The sequence below is a fragment of the Hemitrygon akajei genome, chromosome 26, assembly GCF_048418815.1.
Source record: "Hemitrygon akajei chromosome 26, sHemAka1.3, whole genome shotgun sequence".
Classification (NCBI taxonomy): Eukaryota; Metazoa; Chordata; class Chondrichthyes; order Myliobatiformes; family Dasyatidae; genus Hemitrygon; species Hemitrygon akajei.
The window spans coordinates 14,109,805-14,127,259 of NC_133149.1; the positions used below are offsets into that span (position 1 = coordinate 14,109,805).

At 42.2% G+C, this 17,455-nt stretch overlaps 1 protein-coding gene across 1 annotated transcript in view; it reads left to right on the plus strand.

Moving 5' to 3' along the window:
- acad8 (acyl-CoA dehydrogenase family, member 8) overlaps window positions 1–17,455 on the plus strand; it is a 103,075-nt gene that overhangs the window by 22,559 nt on the left and 63,061 nt on the right. Inside the window, exon 3 of the mRNA XM_073029596.1 lies at window positions 820–989. Within this exon, the coding sequence (XP_072885697.1) occupies window positions 820–989 (170 nt within the window). The remainder of the gene's footprint in view (window positions 1–819; window positions 990–17,455) is intronic.

The window sequence follows — 17,455 nt, forward strand, 5'->3', positions numbered from 1 at the left end:
AATGTAAAGGTGTGGTACACTGTTAATAACAAGACCCTTAACTGTGGTGGTGAGCAGAAGGATCTTGATCTATATTCATAGCTCCCTGAAAGTGGTTGATAGGGTAGTAAAGAAGCATGTATGGCATATGTGCCTTTATTACTCAAGGAATTGCATTTGAGGCAGGATGTTCTGTAAAGCTTTATAAAACTCTAGTATTATTGCATTCCATTCTGGTCATCCCATGATCGAAAAGACTTTGAGGCTTTGGCGAGGATGTGGAAGAGGTTTACAGGATGCTGCAAGTATTAGTGAGCATGAAGTTTTGTCAATAGGTCACAGGGAGAACGTTCAAACTCCTTACAGGTAGCATCAGGAATTGAACCCAAGTCACTGGTACTGTAAAGCTTTGTGTCAGCTGCCATGCCATCCAATGTGCCTGACTTGTGTAATTCTTTGTGTGCTAAGCAAGCTCAAGGCTTACTTAGGTATGATGGGACTTTAACCATTTTCATCATTCATTTCAGGAATCCATTGCAATTATGGCCTTAAAGTGATCTATATTTGTTAATTAATTCTAATTTGCTATTCCCTTTGAACAATGCCTTTGGTATCAATGTGCTTTGTGCCCTTGTGGTTAAAATGCCTGTTCCTTTGATAACACTGTCTATTAGTCACCATATATTCTCTCTGCAACTAAGCCTGTAAATTGTTCTAATAGGTTTCACACGCTACATCAGATATAGGAAAAAAATAGCAATTCAAGCTATACTTTGTCACTTATCTGATATTTTTGTGGAATGATTATTATTATTATACTTGCATTTTAATATTTGATAGGAAATCTTTCCCGTGGAGACGATGAGAAAGGCTGCAGAACTTGGGTTTGGTGGGATTTATGTTCGCCCAGATGTCGGGGGATCAGGACTGTCACGAGTGGACACTTCCATCATATTTGAAGCATTGTCAACAGGCTGCGCAAGTACCACAGCTTACATGAGTATTCATAAGTAAGTCGATGTGGGATTGATACCTAGACAACAAGATACGTAAGCAGCAACAGATTCTTGACAACCTCTTATTACGAGTGCAGCAGCTTCATGAAGAAGGCTCAAGATGGGTTGCCAAGGTGATCTTGAAAATAAGTGACTTGGAGAGAGACAAAAAGAATAGGGCTTTGGTGTGTTTACAGGTTGGAGCACGCAGGTGTTGGGAAGAGGTAGGGAATAAAATGTGGGGAAATTGGAGTGGACTTGCTGCAGTTATTTGGGTGGAGGGCGACATAAAGATTTTGGCAGCAGGCTGAGCTTAAGAGGTCTGTATGGAAAGGATGACGTGTAGTGGGAGGGAGGGAGGCTGCAAGTCTGGGAATGGTCATGAGGATGGGTTTTAGTAGAGTTTAAGGTTTGTAGTAAGGGCGTAAGACGTGGTTAAAAGAAGGGCCAGACAGACAACTCTACACTCCAGCCTGCGGTGTCTTCAGTGCAACAGAGACATGACAAATAGAAGGGGATGTTGCAAGATCTGCTATGAATGTCCTAGAAGGCTCTGCAGTGACACCATGTACAGTTGCAAGAAAAAGTTTGTGAACCCTTTGCAATTACCTCTTTTTCTGCATTAGTTACTCATAAAATGTGGTCTGATCTTTATCTAAGTCACAATAATAGACAAACACAATCTACCTAAGCTAATAACACACAAACAATTGTACTACTTCTCATCATTTGAACAATCACAGTCTACATTTAAAAAAGTATGTGAACCTCTGGGGTAATGCTTTCTACAAAAGCTATTTGGAGTCAGGTATTCCAATCAATGAGATGAGATCGGAAGTGTGGGTTGTAGAGGTGTCCTGACCTATATATTTTTTAAAAAGACACACAAAATCATGTTACTGCCAGAGCCTGCTCTTCTCAAGAAAGATCTGTTTATGTGCACCATGCCTCCATCAAAACAACTTTCAGAGGACCTTTAGAAGAAGAATTGTAGAGATGCATGAAGCTGGAAAAGGCTACAAAAGCATCTCTAAGGACCTGAGTGTTCATCAGTCCAGAGTAGGAGAAATTGTTTACAACTGGAGGAAATTCAGTACTGTTGCTGCTCTTCCTAGGAGAGGGCATCCTGCAAAGATCACACCAAGAGCACAATGTGCAATGCTGATGGAGGTGAAAAAGAACCCAAGGGTAACAGCAAAAGACCCACAGAAATCTCTAGAACTTGCTAAAATCACTGTTCAAGTATTCAGTATAAGAAAAACACTGAACAAGAATGGTGTTCATGGAAGGACACCACAGAGGAAACCGCTGCTCTCCAAAAAAACATTGCTGCACGTCTGAAGTTTGCAAAAGACCACCTGGATGATCCACAATGTTCTGTGGACAGATGAGACAAAAGTTGAACTTTTTGGCAGAAATGCACACTGCTATGTTTGGAGGAAAAAGGGCACTGCACACCAACACCAACACCTCATCCCAACTGTGAAGCATGGTGGAGGGAACAGACAACTGCAAAGGGTTCACAAGCTATTTCTTGCAACAGTAGATGGAGCTTAGAAGCTAAAAAAGGGGGCAATCACTTTGCTAGGGGTATACAACAGACCCAAGAATCAGCAGTTCATAGAGAATTATGTAGACCAATCAGGGAGGTGTAAGAATATTAAGTATTTTAGAAGTAGGGTATTTCATCTTCCTGGCTCTCTTTCATCTGAGAGGGTCAAAGAGGGTGAAAATTTTAAAATGTATCCAGGAGAGGTTTTTAAACATAAAGTACATAGTCTCAGTGAGGGGACAGTACTGCAATAATGATCATAACTCTTAAATTTCAAGATAGTTATGGAAAGTGGCAAGGATATTCTAGAAATTCAGGTGCTGATTTATGGAAAGGCCAATATCAATGTTTTAAGACCAGTCCTGACAAAGGTCTACTGGGAGTGGTTTCTTGGAGGTGAGTCTGTACCTCACAAGCACAAGTCATTTAAAAGTGAAACAGTGATAATTCAGGGCACCATTGCTCCCATAAGGGTGAAAGGTTATACCAGGTCACAGGAACTCAGGATTTTAATGGCTATTGAAGACTGGATTTTAAAAATGCAAATAAAAAGCAAGTAGGTACAGTGGCTATACAAACTGTGCCAGAGACCTAGGTTCAATCCTGATCTCGGGTACTGTCTGTGTGGAGTTTGCACATTCTCTCTGTGACGATGTGGGCTTCCTCTTACACCCTAAAGATTTGTGGATTGGTATGATAATTGGCCTCGATAAGTCGAGCGAGTGGAAAGTCTAGGAAGAATCTTAAAAATTGGGATTAAAGGGATTATTGTAAATAGGTGTTTGATCGCCAGTAGGGACTTAGAAATCTGAAGAGTCAAGTTTCTGTGCTGTATTGATGCCTTGACGTAGCAGGTATAGAGATCCCTGAAATGTTGAGAAGAATGTTTCATCTTTAACTTTATGACTTTTGGAGATCAGTTCATCTTCTACTCACTTAACTATTCACAGTAACAGAAATTTTGACCGGGGTGCCCAAACCTTTGCATGCCACTGTAGGCGGTGTTATCTGATATACTGTTCTATGTTTTTAAATGTGACAGATGTGGAGAAATGTGCATTTACTCTCTTGGGTGAATGTAAAGTAGCTCAAAAAGGAGCCACTGAAGCATTGGATTGAATGTTGTAAGATCTTGGAAGCAATAATGGTAGGTATTGCTTTAGGACAGCTGGAGCTGGAGACAGCTTCCAGTGTTACCAGAAATTCCATAAGTTTCTGAAACAAATGAATTGAAACCTTGTATTAAAGCATCATGGGGGAAATGTTAAATGGCTACACTTGAAAAGTGATGTACAGTACTGTTGGCACGCAGTTTATCTCCAAGAAAGTTTGTTTTTCCTCTTGAGGTGCATTGGGCACCAATCTCGCTATTTCTTTAGCATTTGACTTTTTTTTACAAGGCCGAATTACTAGCTCAACACTCACCCAGCATGGATGGAAAGCGTACGAGGAGCCGGCCAGGTTCAAACCCAGGACCACTCACCTCGAAGACGAGTATGGATGCCACTACACCACCGGCTGGCTACTAGCAAGGGAGTTTGCTTTAAGTTTCCTCAAATTTTGGAAATGGGGATAATAAAACACAAAGACTCAATGGTTTGATTTCAATGAAAAACTTGGGCCCAATTGTTACATCAGTTCATCATCTGCTGCTAGCTAATGTCATGCAACACCCTTTGAATTACCATGAAAGCAGTTTTATCACTAAAGGATGACTCTGTGCAGGCTGTGAATAAAGACCTTTCAAAGCTGGTACAACTGGTACAATATGAATAAATCGACATTAAGGAGAGAGAGCCTGTGGTATGTTGAATTACCGGGCGAATGAGTAGTCTTTGGGGTAACCGCAAGTCTCTGTCTTTGCCGTTGCTTTGCTCACGCTTGAGTGCACGGTGACGGGTGCCGATGCTTTTGTTTTTGCAGGTGGGGAGGATCATGCTTGCTGCCACTTAGGCGCGGGAGGGAGGGGAGCTGGGGGGGACTTTGGGGTTCTAACATCTAACTGTCATTCATTCTTTGGGGGCACTTTTCCGTTTTTGTGGATGGTTGCGAAGAAAAAGAATTTCAAGATGTATATTGTATACATTTCTCTGACATTAAATGTACCTTTGAAACATTATGAAAGTCTTCCTGTTGAATTTTTAAACTCACTCCAATCACCTGGGGTGCCATCACATGGTCTGGAACTAAAAGAAGCTCTAATCATGCTACTCAAGAAATTGGGTCCATCAATATGATGCAACAAGATTATCAGTTCAATAATTACTTCATAATTACTGGTAATGCCAGAGGGAAAATACCTTCATCTCTTAGATACCAATGATCTCATGTGATTTTCCTTTTCAATTTAAGTGATTTCAGTTGCCTGTTTTGTTTTGCTGCACATATTAACAAGGTGCAAGGACAATCTTTGGAAGTTGATAATAAAACGCATTGCTTTTTCCATGGTTAACTACATGTTGGTTGTACCAGAGGTGGAGGTAAAAATAACTTGAATGTTTTTACATTGGATTTGAAAGAAAGAAAAGTGTATTCTGAAGCACTTCAACATTGAAAATAAGTACATTTATACATTGTGCATGGTATATACCGACTTAAAGAGAACTATATTAAATGTTAATATATATATTTCACCTTGTATGTTTTTATTGCTAACTTCAGTTAAACTACATAACTTTAACCTGTGTGGGTGGTGCACATGCTCCTGATTATATCAACAGTATTGAGGGATAAACCCAAATTTATCTGATCAATGCTTCCAATGTAATCAAGAAATTGGTACTTTTTTACATTCTACTTGGTCTTGTTTTAAAATTCAACCTTTTGGAAAAATTTCAGAGTTTTACTGGAACAAATTATTGGAACACAACTTCCACATAACCCAATATTATTTTTACTAGGCGATATTGAAGGGATAAAACCGAAACCCAATTTGAATAAATATCAGAAAGAATTCATAAAAATTGCATTGGCAGTAGCCAAAAAGGCTATTGCAGTTGTTGGAAATCAGATTCATACTTAAGTATAGATCGTTGGAAGAACGAAAACTTTAGCTGTATTCCACTTGAAAAAATTACTTATAATTTAAGAGATAAATATGAAACATTTCTGAAAATTTGGTGCCCTTATTTACAAAAGATAGGACTAAATATATAGGTGCTCCGAAGATAAAATTACTGGTTATTTGGGGAAAGAAATAAATATATATACTAAAGCTATTATGAACTCCATGGAGCATGTGGGGATCTTCCGAAATCCAGGCATTCTTTCTTTCTTTTTTTTCTTTCTTTCTATAGGGATATGTTGGGGGGAGGGGTTGATAATTTTTTTTTCTTTCCTCTGTAATCATTGAAAACTCAATAAAAAATTTTTTTTTAAAGTATTGAGGTTGAAAGCTTCAAATTCCTAGGAGTGAACAGGACAGGTTGAGCCTGTCCTGGCTCAACCAATTTGATGCCACAGCCCAGAAAGCTCACTAATGCCTCTACTTCCTCAGGAGGCTAAAGAAACTTGGCATGTCCCTGTAGACCCTTACTAATTTTTATTAATGCACCAAAGCTTGGTATGGCAACTGCTCTGCATATGACTGCAGAGTTGTGAACACAGCCTAGAAGATCACAGAAACCAGGCTTACCTACATGGAGTCTGTTAGTTCTTGCTGCCTCAGTAAAGTAGCCAACATCATCGAAGACTATGTCGGGAATACTCTCCTCTACCCTCTTACATTTGGCAGCCTTAAATCACATACCATCAAGCTCAAGTACCGTTCTATCTCACATTATAAGATTATTAAATGCTTCCATAGTAAGATGGACTCTTGACCTCACAATGTATCTCGTCGTGATCTTGAACCTTATTTACCTGCACTGCATTTTCTCTGTAACTGTCACATTTTATTCTACAAAATGTAATGATCTGATCTGTATGAACAGTATTCAAGATAAGCTTTTCATTGTGTATATGTGACAATAATGAACCAATTCCAATAATTATATTCTTCATGGAATAATAATGTTTAAGCTAGCTTTCATTTCATTTACAAGGACTGTTATAAAAATCTGTTGGTTGGAAATAAATGCAAACATTATGATTGCCAACTCAATGATCCAAGCCAGTATACTTACAAAATGCCTTCAGATTTACTCTAATCCTGTCTGCTACTGCTATTTTGTGACCATTCATTGCCTTTCCAGTTGCCTTTTCAAACATCTTACACTTTTTATACCTGTGAATCATTGCCCTGTCTTTAATTACCTGTACCTGCCATGTGCTTCCATTTTTTTTCTCCTTGTTTCCCTTTATCGAACCCTCAATGTCCATAAGACAATAAGACAAAGGAGCAGAAGTCGGCCATTTCATCATGAACTGATCCAATTTAGTCCCATTCCCTCGCCTTCTCACCATAACCTTTGATGATCTGACTACTCAGATACCTATCAATCTCTGCCTTAAATACACCCAATGACTTGGCCTCCACTGCTGACCGTGGCAACAAATTCCATAGATTCATCACCCTCTGGCTAAAAAAATTTTTTCGCATAGGCGCCCTGCCATCCTCAAGTCATGTCCTCTCGTACTAGACTCCCCCACCATGGGAAACAACTTTGCCAGATCTACTCTGTCCATGCCTTTCAACATTCGAAATGTTTCTATGAGGTCCCCCTTCATTCTTCTAAACTCCAAGGAGTACAGTCCAAGAGCGGTCAAACGTTCCTCATATGTTAGCCCTCTCATTCCCGGAATCATTCTAGTGAATCTTCTCTGAACCCTCTCCAATGTCAGCACATCCTTTCTTAAATATGGAGCCCAAAACTGCACACAGTATTCCAAGTGAGGTCTTACCAGTGCCTTATAGAGCCTCAACATCACAACCCTGCTCCTATACTCTACTCCTCTAGAAATGAATGCCAACATTGCATTCGCCTTCTTCACCACCGACTCAACCTGGAGGTTAACCTTAAGGGTATCCTGCACAAGGACTCCCAAGTCCTGTTGCATCTCAGAACTTTGAATTCTCTCCCTATTTAAATAATAGTCTGCCCATTTATTTCTTCTACCAAAGTGCATGACCGTACACTTTCGGACATTGTAATTCATTTGCCACTTCTTTGCCCATTCCCCCAATCTATCCAAGTCTCTCTGCAGACTCTGTTTCCTCAGCACTACCGGCCCCTCCACCTATCTTTGTATCATCAGCAAACTTAGCCACAAAGCCATCTATTCCATAATCCAAATCGTTGATATACAACGTAAAAAGAAGTGGCCCCAACACGGACCCTTGTGGAACACCACTGGTATCCGGCAGCCAACCAGAATGGGATCCATTTATTCCCACTCTCTGTTTCCTGCCAATCAACCAACGTATGTAACTTTCCCGTAATTCCATGGGCTCTTGTTTAGCAGCCTCAAAGGCCTTCTGAAAATCCAAATACACAACATCCACTGCATCTCCCTTGTCTAGCCTACTTGTAATTTCCTCAAAAAATTGCACTAGGTTTGTCAGGCAGGATTTTCCTTTAAGGAAACCATGCTGAGTTCTGCCTATCTTGTCATATGCCTCCAGGCACTCCGTAACCTCATCCTTGACAATCGACTCCAACAACTTCCCAACCACTGATGTCAAGCTAACAGGTCTATAATTTCCTTTTTGTTTCCTTGCCCCCTTCTTAAATAGCGGAGTGACATTTGCAATCTTCCAGTCCTCTGGAACCAGGCTAGAATCTATCGACTTTTGAAAGATCATTGCTAATGCCTCCACAATCTCCACTGCTACTTCCTTCAGAACACGAGGGTGCATTCCATCTGGTCCGGGAGATTTATCTACCCTTAGACTATTCAGCTTCCTGAGTACTTTCTCCGTCGTAATTGTGACTACGCACACTTCTCTTCCCTGACACCCTTGAATGTCTGGTATATTGCTGATGTCTTCCTCAGTGAAGACTGATGCAAAATACTCGTTCAGTTCCTCCGCCATCTCTGTATCTCCCATTACAATATCTCCAGCATCATTTTCTATCGGTCCTATATCTACTCTCACCTGTCTTTTACTTTTTATATACTTGAAAAAGCTTTTAGTCTCCTCTTTGATATTATTTGCTAGCTTCCTTTCATAGTTCATCTTTTCCCTCTTAATGACCTTAGTTTCCTTCTGTAAGCTTTTAAAAACTTCCCAATCCTCTGTCTTCCCACTAATTTTTGCTTCCTTGTATGCCCTCTGCTTTGCTTTTACTTCGGCTTTGACTTCTCTTGTCAGCCACGGTTGCATCCTTTTTCCATTCGAAAATTTCTTCTTCTTTGGAATATATCTGTCTTGCACCTTCCTCACTTCTCGCATAAACTCCAGCCACTGCTGCTCTGCCATCCTTCCCGTTGGTGTCCCTTTCCAGTCAACCTTGGCCAGTTCCTCTCTCATGCCACTGTAATTTCCTTTACTCCACTGAAATACTGACACATCAGATTTCAGCTTTTCTTTCTCAAATCTCACAAGTGAACTCAATCATGTTGTGATCACTGCCTCCTAAGGGTTCCTTCACCTCAATCTCTCAAATCACCTCTGGATCATTGCACAACACCCAGTCCAGTACAGCCGATTCCCTAGTGGGCTCAACAACAAGCTGTTCTAAAAAGCCATCTCGTAGACATACTATAAATTCTCTCTCTTGAGATCCAGTGCCAACCTGATTTTCCCAATCCACTCACATGTTAAAATCTCCCACAATTATCATAACACTGACCTTCTGGCAAGCCTTTTCTATTTCCTGTTGTAATTTGTAGTCCACATCACTGCAGCTGTTAGGAGGCCTGTAGCTAACTGCCATCAGGGTCCTTTTACCCCTGCGATTTCTTAGCTCAACCCATAAAGATTCTGTACCTTCCGATCCTATGTCACCTCTTTCTAATGATTTAATATCATTTCTTACCAATAAATCCATGCCACCCCCTCTGCCTATCCTTCCGATACACCGTGTATCCTTGAACGTTCAGCTCCCAGAGACATGCATCCTTTAGCCACATCTCAGTGATGGCCACAATATCATACCTGCCAATCTGTAACTGTACAACAAGATCATCCACCTTATTCCTTATGCTGCGCGCATTTAAGTATAACACCTTAAGTCCAGTATTTGGTACTTTTTGCATTGATTGCACTGCAACTCATCCCAATGGCTGTAAATTTGCTCCATCACCTGCCTGTCCTTCCTGACATCCTTACTGCTCACTACCTCAGATCTATTTCTGTTTTCCCTCTCCTCTGCTCCATCATTCCGGTTTCCATCCCCCTGCCAAATTAGTTTAAACCCTCCCTAACAGCTCTATTAAACCTTCCCACCAGGATATTGGTTCCCCTAGGATTCAAGTGCAACCTGTCCTTTTTGTACAAGTCACACCTGCCCCAAAAGAGGTCCCAATGATCCAGAAACTTGAATCCCTGCCCCCTGATCCAATCCCTCAGCCACACATTTATCCTCCACCTCATTCCATTCCTACTCTCACTGTCGCGTGTCACAGGCAATAATCCTGAGATTACTACCTTTGCGGTCCTTCTTCTCAACTGCCTTCCTAACTCCCTATATTCTCCTTTCAGGACCTCTTCCCTTTTTCTACCTATGTCATTGGTACCGTTATGTACCACGACCTCTGGCTCCTCACCCTCCCACTTCAGGATATCTTGGACGCGATCAGAAACATCCCAGACCCTGGCACCAGGGAGGCAAACTACCATCCGGGTCTCCTGATTGAGTCCACAGAATCGCCTGTCTGACCCCCTAACTATCGAGTCCCCTATTACTACTGCCTTCCTCTTCCTTTCCCTACCCTTCTGAGCTACAGGGCCTGACTCTGTGCTGGAGGCAAAGCCACTGTTGCTTCCCCCAGGTAGGCTGTCCTCCCCAACAATACTCAAACAGGAGTATTTATTGTCAAGGGGTACAGCCACTGGGGTACTCTCTAGTACCTGACTCTTCCCCTTCCCCCTCCTAACCATGACCCACCTGTCTGCCTCCCGTGGCCCCGGTGTGACCAGCTGCCTGTAACTCCTCTCAATCAACTCCTCACTCTCCCTGACCAGACGAAGGTCATCGAGCTGCAGTTCCAGTTCCCTAACACGGTCCCTTAGGAGCTGCAGCTCGGCGCACCTGGAGCAGACGTGGCCGTCCGGGAGGCTAGGAGACTCCAGGACCTCCCACATCCGACACCGAGAACAACAAGCTGCCCTCACACTCATACTTCCCCTTTCCTCAAATAACAGGAAAAACTGAAACCTAAACCTACCTTGCCTCACCCGTTTTCACCTAAGCCTGATGAGCAAAGCCCTCAAGCCTACACTCTGCTCCCCGCTGTATAAGGCTGCATCCTTTTTAAATCTTCCCCACTTCATTGCCCAACGTCACACGCCTGCGCAGTCCCGACTTTCTTAACTCCGATGAGAATAAGAAAAAATTAAAATGGCTCCCGTACTGATCCTCCGACTTCCTTCTCCAAAATGTCATTGACATTCAGTTCCCTTAGCTTGCTACCCTTGGCAATACAGGATCACGTTAGTCTTGTGCTCTTGCTGTTTTGCTTTTGAATGTTTTCCACAGCAAGTAGCTTCTGCCAATCTGTTATTGGCAGGGTCTGCTAACTTTAATGACACTTGTTTTCCACCTTCTTAAGAGCTTTATTCCTGGTCCATCTCTATCTGTTTCTATATTCACCTTTGACATTATGGTTAATATCTCCAATATGTTTACCCACTGACACTCCCTAAACTTGATTTACTACATTCTCCAAAATAAGGTCCATTTCTTTGGTAGGAGTTGACCAGGTGAGCATCTCTTCCAGATGCCCACCTGAATGAACTTAAGTCTGGCTCTGGTGCAGAGTTTTGCCTCATAATTGTGAAAAATGAAACAAATTAAGATGCTTGGGATTAGTACTGGCACAGTGATTTGTAATTTATATCAAAGGTTCCTTTTATTATCAAAGTGTGTATGCAGAGTACAACTCTGAGATTCATCTTCTGCAGATAGTCATGAAATACAGAAAAACCATGGAATTCATTGAAAGAAAAGACATCATTCCCCCCCCCCCGGCATGAAAAAAAAGAAAAACATGCAAACCCTCCAACCCCCCAACTCCTCCCTTGCACAAATGCTAACAGATCACTTACCCAGAAAACAGGAGCTAGAACATCAAACTCTAAACCCCAAAACCGCCAACCCTCTCCCTCACAAAAAAACTTAACATATCGCCCACAAGGAAAAAAGCAGCAACAATAACCCCCCACCCCCTCTCGCGCACAGAGAACTAACAGATCTCCCAAAGAAAAACACCAACAAGAACATCAGACCCCAAATCTCCAACCCCTCCCTCACACAAAAACTAACACATCGCCCACAAGGACATCAAACCCCTAACTCGCCATTCAGCAACAAGAAAGAAAGCACAGAGAACTGACAGAGACCAATAAAAACTACAGTCCACACCAATAATCACATAAATTTCAGAATTTTGAAAACATCCTCTATCAGCATTGAGGAGAGCAACAGGTCGAAATCTGTCCTTCCGTAGAGAGCAACTGCTGCCTCTGTGGAGAGTGAGTGCCAACGCAGCCTCCTAACTGCATGCACCATGAATTAGCCAATCATGCAGCTCCTAGAGCTTTCTCATTACTGTCTTGGGTGCTGACAGTACTTTGAGTCATGTGATCAGCATGGCCAGGCTGAATGTTGTACAGCATTCTAATCTTAACTTTCCAGTTACACCAGCATCTAGGCCCTGCCTGCTGGCATGCTTACTGCAGTGTAAAAATACTTTCTCTGTTTGTAGTTAAGTATCTGATTTTAATTGCTGGCCAAGGTTACATGGCTGACAATCTGTTCAAAGTGGAAGGCTACACACCTGAATCTCAGACTCTTAGAACTGAACAATTGCAGGGAAGTGAGTGTATTAATTTTCTAAAACAATTATTGGATAAAATTTACAATAGAATTTATACATAAGCACAGTATTAGGACACATACCCAAGCACACTATCAGTAGTTATATACTGTTGTATCAGTGTGGCCAAGTGGTTAAGGCGTTCGTCTAGTGAGCTGAAGGTCACTAGTTCGAGCCTTGGCTGAGGCTGTGTGTGTGTGTCCTTGAGCAAGGCACTTAACCACATATTGCTCTGCGACGACACCGGTGCCAAGCTGTATTGGCCCTTGCCCTTCCCTTGGACAACATCGTGGAGAGGGGAGACTTGCAGCAACTGCCGGTCTCCCATACAACCCTGCCCAGGCCTGCACCCTGGAAACTTTCCAAGGCACAAATCCATGATCTATCTAGGACTAACGGAGGCCTACTGTTGTATCAGTGGAGTTTATACAAAGGAATTACAACATTAGAATAACATACAAAGTGCTGAATGATCCCAATAGGGTTCATGGAGGAGGATAAACAGTTGTTGTTTCAGGGTTCTGGGTTTCCACCATCTGTGTAATCTCTTGTCTTTACATCATTTTACATCATATATAGCTCTCCCTATAACTCAATCCCTTAGGCAACTTTTTTGTACTGCATTAGTGTAGTATAAATACAAGCACTGTATTTGTGTAATATTTATAATGTATCAGTGAAATTGCTCTTGCATATCAGGTAACTTGTATTAAATTTTTTCATATACTGTTGCAAGGTTGTGATAGTAGGTGATTTTAACTTTCCACATATTGACTGGGACTTCCATACTATAAAAAGACTAGATGGAATAGAGTTTGTCAAATGCGTTCAGCGAAGTTTCCTTAATCGGTACATAGAATTCCCAACAAGAGAGTGTGATACTTGATCTCCTATAAGAGAATGAGACAGGGCAGATGACAGAGGTTGTATAGGGGAACACTTTGTATCTTGCCATTAGTTTCAGAGTAAATATGGAAAAAGATTGGTCTAGTCCACAGGTTGAGATTCTAACTTGGAGAAAGGCCAATTTTGATGGTATCAGAAAGGAGCTGGCAAGTGTGGATTTGGAACAGGCTGTTGTCTGGTAGACAAGTGTGTGTTTGGTAAAGTGTTGTCTGGTAAAGATGTACTTGGTAAGTAGGAGGTCTTCAGAAGTGAAATTTTGAGTGTATAAGCCCCGTATGTTCCTGTCAAGGTAAAGATAACAGGTATAGAAACCCTTAGTTTTCAAGAGGCCCTGGTTAAGTAGGTACAGCCAAGTGGGAACAAATGAGGTGCTTATGGAGTACAAGAAATGCAAAAGAACACTTAAGAAATAAATCGAGAAGGCTAAAAGAAGGCATGAGGTTGCCTTAGTAGACAAGGTGAAGGAGAATCCTAAGGGCTTCTACAGATATGTTAAGAGCATTAGGATTGCAAGGGACAAAACTGGTCCTCTTGGAGATCAGAATGGTAATCCATGGGTGGAGCCAAAACAGATGGGGCAGATCTTAAATGAATTTTTTGCTTCTGTATTTACTCAGGACATGGACACAGAGTCTATAGAAGTGAGGCAAAGCTGCACCAACTTCATGGACTATACAGATTACAAAGGAGGAGATGTTTTCTACCCTGAGGCAAATAAGGGTGGGATAAATCCCCAGGGCCTGACGAGGTGCTCCCTCGGACCCTATAGGAGGCATGCAGAAATTGCTGGGGCCGTAGCAGAGATATTTAAATCATCCTTAGGGACAGGTGAGCTACCAGAAGATTGGCGGATAGCCTCTGTTGTTCTGTTTAAGGAAAGCTCTAGAAATAAACCAGGAAATTATAGTCTGACTTCTGACATCAGTAGTGGGAAAGTTATTGGAAGGTATTCTAAGGGACCAGATATATGAGTATTTGGACAGACATGGACTGATTAGGGATAGTCAGCATGACTTCATGTGTGATAGGTCATGCCTAACCAATCTTACCCTAAAGTTTTTCGAGGAGGTTACCAGGAAAGTTGATGAAGGTAAGGCAGTGGATGTTGTCCACATGGACAAGGTAAGGCATTTGAGAAGGTCCAGCATCTTATTTTAATGTACTGGTGTGGGAGAAGTCCGAGAGTGGTAGTTTGTTTGTCTCTCTGACTGGAATCTTGTGACTAGTGGAGAACCACAGGGATCAGTTGATAGTTTGTCATCAATGTGGTTAACTGGATCAGCAAATTTGCAGATGACACCAAGATTGAGGGTGTAGTGGGCAGCGAGGAAGACTATCATGCTGGCAGTGGGATCTGGACCAGATGAAAAAATGGGCTGAAAAAACTCTGTGGCCGACCAGTTATAGTAGAAGCAGATTTGATAATGCTGCTCAAGAGGTTTTTAGATAAGCACATGAATATGCAAGGAATGGAGTGATATGGATGATCAGCAGCAGAAGGGATTAGTTTAACCGAACTCGGTACTGACAGCCTGAAGTGCATCTTATTTTAATGTACTGGTGTGGGGGGAAAATCTTGCTCCGCATATGCCCCTTAAACTTCCCACCCTCAGCTTAAAGCTATACCCTCTACTATTGAACATTTCTACCCTGTGAAAAAGATTCTGGCTGCCTACCCTACCCATGCCTGTCATAAACTTACAAATTTATATCAAGTGTCTCCTGCGCCTCTGATGTTCCAGAGGAAATAATCCAAGTTTGTCCAACCTCTCCTTAGAGCTAATACATATGTAGACCTCTTCTGAACCCTCCCTGTATTGGGGCGATCAGAACTGCACACAAATGCAGCCTAACCAAAGTTTTATTCAAGTGCAACATGATTTCCTGACTTTTATTCTCTATGCCTGTAGCGGTAAGATCCAGCATGCCATATGCCTTTTTATCACCCTGTCTACTTATTTGCCACTTTCAGAGGGTTAAGGGTCTTGCCATTAACTGTACAAGGACAAGCTCTTTTTCTGTGGGATATAATCACTAGTGCTGTAACATTAGAGTACAATTTAGCTTTGCATCAATACAGTACAGTATATGCATTTGTACTTATGGAATATTACACGAACACGGATTTAGTTTGTGTATTACATCAATGGAGTTTATATACCAAAACTTTATCAAACATTATCAGCTATACCGTATATGTAAGCAGGGTACATTGACTTAGATTGTATTGCTCAAATAGAAACAGAAAACCTACAGCACAATACAGGCCCTTTGGCCCACAAAGTTGTGCCAAACATGTCCCTACCTTAGAAATTACTAGGCTTCCCTATAGCCCTCTATCTTACTAAGCTCCATGCACCTATCTAAAAGCCTCTTAAAAGACCCTATCATATCTGCCTCCACCACCGTTGCCGGCAGCCCATTCCATGCACTCACCACTCTCTGAGTAAAAAACTTACCCCTGACATCTCCTCTGTGCATACTCCCCAGCACCTTAAAACTCTGCCCTCACGTGCTAGCCATTTCAGCCCTGGGAAAAAGCTTCTGACTATCCACACGATCAATGCCTCTCATCATCTTATACACCTCTATCAGGTCACCTCTCATCCTCCGTCGCTCCAAGGAGAAAAGGCCAAGTTCACTCAACCTATTCTCATAAGGCATGCTCCCCAATCCAGGCAACTTCCTTGTAAATCTCCTCTGCACGCTTTCTATGGCTTCCACATCCTTCCTGTAGTGAGGCGACCAGAACTGAGCACAGTACTCCAAGTGGGGTCTGAACAGGGTCCAATATAGCTGCAACATTACCTCTCGGCTCCTAAATTCAATTCCATGATTAAAAAAGTAATTGAACAAAGTGGTGGAAATATTGAGCACACTAGGCTGCGTATGTGACCTGGGAAACAGCTGGGTAACAGCTTTATCGTGCAGGGAAATCTGATAGTAGTTTACAAGCGTTATAGCAGTATAAAAGGTGTTGATAGGGCAGGCAGCCAGAATCTTCCTTCTAGGGTAGAAGTGTTAAACATGAGGACATAGCAGTAAGATGAGAGGGGGGAAAGCACAATACCTTACAGTACAGGCGGCCCAGGTTCAATTCCTGCCACTGCCTGTAATGAGTTTGTACGTTCTCCACATGGGCGTCCTCCCACAGTCCAAATATATACTGGTTGGTAGGTTAATTGGTCATTGTAAATTGTCCCGTGATTAGGCTAGGGTTGAATCATAGAATTTCTGGGCAGAGCAGCCCATAGGCACTGTATTGAGTTAGATCAGAGATTTACAAACTTTGATTGCTATATCTCATGTTACAGAGACATGGCTCCTTTCATGGAGTTGTGCAACCCTTTGACTTATTGGTCCGTGCCAACCAAGGTGCTGAACCAAGCAAATCTCATTTTCTAGTGTTTGACCCATAACCTTCTAAGCCTTTCCAATCTATCTGTTTTTAAAAGTTAATATTATACATCCTTTACCCACTTCCTCTGGCAGCTTATTCCACGTACATACCACCTTCTGTGTAAAAGATTTGAGTGCATTCACCCTATCCATGCCCCTCACAATTTTATACACCTGTATAAGATCACTCCTCAGTCCGAGCCTGAAAAGCTGTCCCTATAACTCAGTCCCTTAAGCTTAGGCAACATTTTTGTAAAACTTTCCTCCACTCTTTCCGGTTCAATAACACACAAAAAGTTCTAGAGGAACTCAGCAGGTCAGGCAGTATCTGTGGATAGGAGAAAAAAGAGCCAACGGTTCAGGACTGGGGAAGAAGCCAGAGTTAGAAGCTCATGGGGGGGTGGTGGTAGAAGGAGTACAAGCTGGAAGCTGAAGGGTGAGAACAGGTGAGGGGCAATGTAGGTGGGTGGGGCATGTCCCTTAACAAGCTCCGAAACGTGGGTCTTAGCACTCAGATCTGCAGCTGGATCTTCAACTTCCTCACAGACAGGACCCAGGCTGTAAAAATAGGGGACAAGCTCTCCTCTACAATCACTCTGAGCGCCGGTGCCCCACAAGGCTGTGTACTCAGCCCCCTGCTGTACTCACTGTACACCCATGATTGTGCAGCCAAGTTTCCATCAAACTCAATATATAAGTTTGC